This window comes from Hyposmocoma kahamanoa, unplaced genomic scaffold (assembly GCF_003589595.1).
Source record: "Hyposmocoma kahamanoa isolate Upper Pololo Valley unplaced genomic scaffold, ASM358959v1 83634, whole genome shotgun sequence".
Lineage (NCBI taxonomy): Eukaryota > Metazoa > Arthropoda > Insecta > Lepidoptera > Cosmopterigidae > Hyposmocoma > Hyposmocoma kahamanoa.
The window spans coordinates 1-6,790 of NW_020654222.1; the positions used below are offsets into that span (position 1 = coordinate 1).

At 36.9% G+C, this 6,790-nt stretch overlaps 1 protein-coding gene across 1 annotated transcript; it reads right to left on the reverse strand.

Moving 5' to 3' along the window:
* Positions 1-1,153: 1,153 nt before the first annotated feature.
* Positions 1,154-4,430, reverse strand: LOC113234366 (locomotion-related protein Hikaru genki-like; the record flags this gene model as incomplete). The annotated part of the gene is made up of 3 exons (XM_026469675.1): positions 1,154-1,317; positions 1,627-1,797; positions 4,236-4,430. Coding segments are annotated over 3 exons (515 nt in total), but the record flags the coding sequence as incomplete, so codon positions are not given.
* Positions 4,431-6,790: the final 2,360 nt, after the last annotated feature.

Genomic DNA, 6,790 nt, shown 5'->3' on the forward strand with positions numbered 1-6,790 from the left:
TAAAAGAAAATTCGAACGTAAATGAATACTGCAGAATTATGTCCGCTCGCGATTTTTGATCACAGGAAATAGTGATATCCAAACAGGTACGGTGGTATACGGTGGCAGCATCGTGAGTAGAAAACGGACTTTTTCTGCAGGGATTAGAGTTTTAACAAACTTAATTGAATGTATAGGTTTATCCGTGGCATATTCGCAGACTGCAGACTTTTCTACGCGACGATTAATACAATATAATAATTCCGGTATTTCAGAGGGAGGTGTTATCTATGTTTACTCCACATCGAGTATATATAACCAGAAATAGTAACAACAACAACAGTCAAATGGTACCGATATCACTTTTAAATACAACTGTCGTTTGCGTTGAAATCACAGATTAGAAAGCTGAAATAGTACATCGCCAACTGACCCGTGTGTACGTCTCCGTACATTCCAAAAAAATATTCTATACTTATTGTAATAAAGATAATATCTGTAACGAGTAGGAGTTGTTCCATTCGGTGGTGTGGGAAAAACAGCAAAACATCTAATTACAAAACAAACGGAATCACATTTCATAGATAATTAAATATTAAATTGTGTAAATTTTTTTTATGCAATTTTCGTCCATTATTGTAAAACTCAAGTCAAACTGGTAGTAGGAAAGTGAAACAGTTGACGACACCCATTGACGACACCCGTCAATTGTTTCGAACTCGGGCTGGCCAATCGGAGCGCAGTTGTCACAGTAATGATATGGCAGAATAGTTTTCAAACAAATTAAATGGCATTTCGTCTCTATTTCTGGTTATATACTCGATAATACTCTATGTGTATTATACATACTTCCTTGAAATTTAGGTACACATGGTGCACGAAAGGAGCCTCCCCGCACGACGTGCCATACCTTTCCCGTATATCTTTCGTACTCTGGGCAACAATCGTTGAGCGTTTGATGTTAAAATTTTGTATATTTCTAGTTTTATATTTAAAAAGTTGTTTATGTCGATTTACTCACTAGTATGTACTTTCGATATCAGTTTAAAGCTCTTTGATACCTCTTATATTTATGGAATAATCGCCAGTGCACACTTATTGATTACACCCTGTATACACTCAGCTCTTTCCGATTTCTGTTGACTGCAATATTTTATTACGATTTTGCAATTATTCTATTTACTTTTACTTACTTCAGACACCTCAACATTGGAGCTCCCTTCAGTTTGTATCCTGGTTCGCAGGTGAACGTGATCGTCTCTCCGATCTTGTAGTAAAACTTCACCGATGACATGCGGCCGGATATCGTGGTACCAGGGTAAGTACAGGCTTGGGCACCTAGGAACATAGAAAGGCTTTTGAGTACCATGGCCAATTCGTAATTGATTAAAATTTTTGATGTTTATTTTAAAAATGTTTATTGATAATTTAGTGAATAACCACGAAAGAGTTAAAATCGAAATTGTTTATTTATACTTTGATACCGCGTGTTTTGGCTAGATCAATACGTCAACGAGATTACAATTGATTAAAATAATGATTAAACTTAAATTAATTGAATTTAATTTCAATTGAATTGAGTTATAAACGCCACTACAAAATGAACTGCTGGAAGCAGTCATTCAGACAGAATGAGTCAAGACTTACAAGTAGGAGGTTTGTCACTCCACCGACCACTGTCCTGGCAGACAAGTATAGGTCTTCCGTGCAGCGTATGTTCAGGATTGCAGTGGAACTGCAGTACGTCGCCAGCACGATATGGGGTTCTACCCAGCACGTAGCCTGAAGCGGGCGGTGGTAACGCTGGGCAGGATACCTCTGCAGGTAGTTAAACAATTTATGTTAATTTTGATGCCGTATTCTGCGCGTCTTTTTTATTATTATATCAAGTGACGAGACGTACAAGTCGTGCGCCTGATGGTAAGTTACACGCCTGTCCATAGCAATTGCAGTGCTACTCAAATCTTTAAATCGCAAAGAGACATATGTTGACAAGTCTCATGTGCCTGTAATTTCACCAGCACCCTTACGCTTCAAAACCGGAACACAAAAATGCCTGACATTACTGCTTAGAGGCAGAAATAAGTAAGGTGGCAGTACTACCTTGGACGAGCTCTTTCACAAGCAGCTCTCCTGGTACTAAAATTATTTTGAGAAGGTGAAGCAAGTGTGAAGTCAATTTAGGACATGAACCTTTCTTTCTTAGTATTTTTTTTTCTTAAGAATTATCGATTGTGATGGAAGTTTGTAGATACCATACTTTAGTTTCGATGGCTATGAAAAGGAAAATATATACGTCGCATGCAATAACTTTAACAAAGTTGCTAAGCCATATCCGTGGCAGTTCAAATGACGTTCTTCGCGTTGTGGCTGTTAGGGTTGACTGCCCGATTATGCTTCATTGCATGAGACTGCAATCGCCTTCAATTTGCGGACTTGTCTTTTTTATTTTTGATTATTGGTAGAACCCGATGGGACTACACACATTTGTGTAACTATTATAAGAATATGGACTGTATCTGTCTGAAATAAATGAATTTTGATTTGTTATAACTATTTAGCACAAATAGGAAAGATTACAAACGAAAACCTGCCGGCCATGGACCAATACTACAAGGGGACTGCTAATCATGATACAAGACAACGTAGTCGGGTATTTAGTACCTATTCATACACTAGATGTCGCGACGAGTATCAAATACTTATTCTTGTAACTAATTTGTTTTACATTGACAAGCTGCAATTAATCAAAGCTACTCCAATTTGTAGTGTTAACAAACAAATCAACTAGATGGCGCTCATTGTACAAATTTTTATGGATAGTGTCGGCTATTTTTTATTTTGGTTCGGATTAGCTCCATCTATTCATATTAGGAAGCCTTAATTTATAAATAAGTTTGTAATACCAATGCCATCTATTGACACGCATATGTGACAAAATTCAGAACATCATTTCAGCTCATGCTCAATGTTCGAGTAATATTATAAGGAAAAAAATGTGACTTCTTACACCCTTGGTACTTAGAATAATAACGCATAGAATGATAGTTTCATATCAAACGAACTGCCACAAGTGAGGCAAAAATCAAATTCATGTAGGCTAGTTTTAGTAGTAGGTTAATTTTCGGTTTTAGTGAATATTTATATAAAAATACAAGTTGAAACGCGTTACTTCCTTGTGGAATGTGATGTTAGTATCTATTTTATGTTTGTCTGACGTATTTTTACACTCATTTATCGCACATTTCGTCATTTTTAGCTAAAGTTCTTGAGCTGTTCGCGGTGCAAGTTGACCTTGAGCACTGAAGGCTCGCCCGCTCGTGTAGGCCCTTTGGGCGCGCTTCAATTTGCCTCACTTAGCGTGTGCGGACTAGGTTTATATGCGTTATTATTCTAAGCCTTGGTATATTCCAGGCCCTTGCAAAAGATGTCCGTAATGTACCCAGGATGCTGCGTGAGGCCATTGAAATTAAAAAAACATCAAATTTCAACAGGGAAGATGGTTTCTCCGTACCTACCACCAGTTTGGGATTCAGTATTTCCTCTGATGAAAAATCCCAAACAGACATAAGACCGCAGTACTAATTAATATGTTTTAATTTATTGTAATTTCTATTATTAATCAATAATAAATTTAACTTAATAAAAATTCATTGAATGAAATAATTTGTAAAACGTAATGTAGCGTAAATTGAAATGTTTCTTTGTAAAATTAAAATAAGGTATTTAATTAATAACTTTTGTAACTATAGTGAAAAAATAGGGTGGTTTGCATTAATATTAGAAATAACTGGTTGATGACCACCTCAGTCACCATGGGACCTGTAAAGGTTTGTTTGAAAAAACAAATATACGCGACTTAAATCCGGAAAAATAGTTTCATTTCCTATGTGTAACAAACGCGAAAACTTAAGAACTCGATATGACTTCTTATATTTCATATTAAAGAAGTATTAATTAATATTCACGACCATTTACATAATATAAACTACTTCCAGGCTATCTGCGTCATCTAGATGTAAGACGTACTTTGACCTTTTTCAGAGTTATGATCTATAGTAGGGAGATCAACAGTCCTCTTGAGTTGCTAGCGCCATTTGTTTTCAATCTTCGGTTATCGCGGCGAACCGCGTAGCGAGGCGACCCGAAGGAAAGATTCTTCACTTCGTTTTTAGATGGCGCTACTAAGCGAGGAGAGCGGCAAGATGGATAGATATGCTTGTTTAGCTTATTCCATAATTAGTGTGGATATTTACCTCTACAAACAGGGAATGGTCTAGCCCAATCAGCAGCAGGAAGACACACGGTCTCCGATGGTCCAGTAAGGGCCCAGCCAGCCGGGCAGGAGAATGCAGCGCGCCCGCCTACGCCGCGCGAAATCACGGCTACCCGTGGTCTCCTTTCCCCTTCATTTATCACAGTATCGTGAATTACCTCGCCGCATTCCACGCCTAGAACATTGTGAATTATCATAAGCAATCACGATCGCCTACAAACCTCTAAACATTACTTAAAAATAAGTTGGATGGACATCAATGACTTGAATATTAATATAAGTAAAACCAAAGTTATGACATTTAGATCTTAGAACTCAAATCCCATACCGGTTAAAATTAATTACAACTCTGATACTGTAGATGAAGTAGACACATTTAACTTTCTTGGGTTATTAATCGACAAGAACCTAAACTGGAAGGAACACATCGAACAGATGTGCATGAACCTAAACAGATTTGTTTACGCTTTACGAAGACTAAGGCAAACTGTCTCGCGAGAAGCTGCGTTGACGGCCTATCACGGCTACGTTTCGTCCGTGCTCAGCTACGGTCTTGTACTATGGGGTAACTCAGTAATCTTAGAGAGAGCGTTTAAAGTCCAGAAGAAGTGTATTCGAGCAATTTACGGTGCGTGGTTCGATGACAATTGCAAACCGCTGTTTAAAAGGCTGAACATATTATTACCTTTGCCATGCATGTACATTAGGGATATCTGCGTATTTGTCAACTCTCATCCTCAATATTTTAAAACACGCGGTGAAGTCATTCAAAGGCAAACTAGAGCAAAAATTATGAATCTCTTATACCAACCTCGTTGCCATAAAGTAATTTATAAGAATAACTGCTTCAACATGTGTATAATTATTTACAATAAATTACCAAACGAAATTAAATTGTTACAAGGACATACTTTTAAATTAAAATTGACAAAATGGCTTTTGACACATTGCTTCTATAGTAATAAAGAATACTTAGAATTTACAAATTCATTACATTAATTAGAAACTATAGAGACTAAAGAAACATTAAATCCCATTAATATTTGCACATCTGCTTGCAGGTTGAATACAATCTACCTAATTTTACTTAAGACCTTTGTAATTACTGTATTCAAATAAACGTATTCTATTATATTCTATTCTATGAGAACGTCTAGTAATAGTTAAAGCTTGCAATTGATTGAGATTGATGCACTGACAGATAACTGAATTGCAAAGTGATTGTTGTCATTTCATCGGGTCTGCTTGTCGGTTCATTATCGAATTTAGTTACTGCAGTATTTAAAGGAATAAAAGTGGTACTACAGAAATTCTTTATGTTTTACCTATTTTAAACAAAATTGACACCACATATGATATGAATAGATGCGTAATTCGAACACGAAAACGCTCAATGTAAACATGGACATTACTGTGTCAATCATTTCGGTTATACGAGTCGAATCTTTGGACATACATACCGTATACGTCAGGTCATTGGTTTCGTTGTTCCTGTGTTGCTTTGCCCTTTATGGCGCGCAAAAACAAGTCCTTCTCTCGCAGTGTAATTACACATATAAATCACAACATCAAATATTCCAAATTCAAAATTGAAAAAAAGAATTAAACTGCTGCCTGTATTATTTTGTTTTCTTCTAAAGGTCAAAGTTTGGATCAAAATTTGTAAACACGCGACATTCACACATTGTTTTCCGTGAAGTGTAACTACAGTTCTTTAGAAATGCGTAGGTACGTTGTATAATAATTTTAAAACACTATGTTGTAGTAAAATACAGCAGGTAAAAGTTACATAACATGTAATTGCGTTACCTTGACTTTGCTTTGTCACGGTGTGTGAAATTGTCGGTTTCCGTGTTTGCAAAACGCCACGCGGTTATCTGGGCGCTTGTGTGCTAACGCACAGCTTCTGCTTACTTGGATGATAAAAATCTTTGGTAGATATCCGTTTAGCTCTTGGAGGTTGGCTTCATCTATTATAAAACACATCAAAAGTATCTAGGAATAAAGTATGTTCTTGCCTGCCACTGAAAATCAGTATGAATATAGGAAATGAAACTATTTTTCGCGTATATTTGTTTTTTCAAACAAACCGACGTTTCCGGCCCTTTACAGGTCCCATGGTCACGGTTGAGAGAGGTGGTAAAGTCTTTAGTAATAGCCATAACTGGTTGATGACTGTACCATCTCAGTCAACCGTGATCATGGGTCCTGTAAAGGGCTCGAAACGTCGGTTTGTTTGAAAAAACAAATATACGCGAAAAATAGTTTCATTTCCTATTGTAGTATTCCCATGTGTAACAATCGCGAAAACCTAAGAACTCGATCAGTATGGATATTTTTTGGTCACTTAATTTTCTTTCATTATTTAATGTAAGTACCATAGAACTATTCCGAGCCGCAACTTCACGGAACCAAATGATAACCGACCTCCGGTAGGAGATGGCACTTAAGAAGAAGAAGATTGTTTAATGACGGCACCACAAACACCCAAACCCCAAGACAATATACAGAAGTTAGTTTTGTTGACCCGACCGG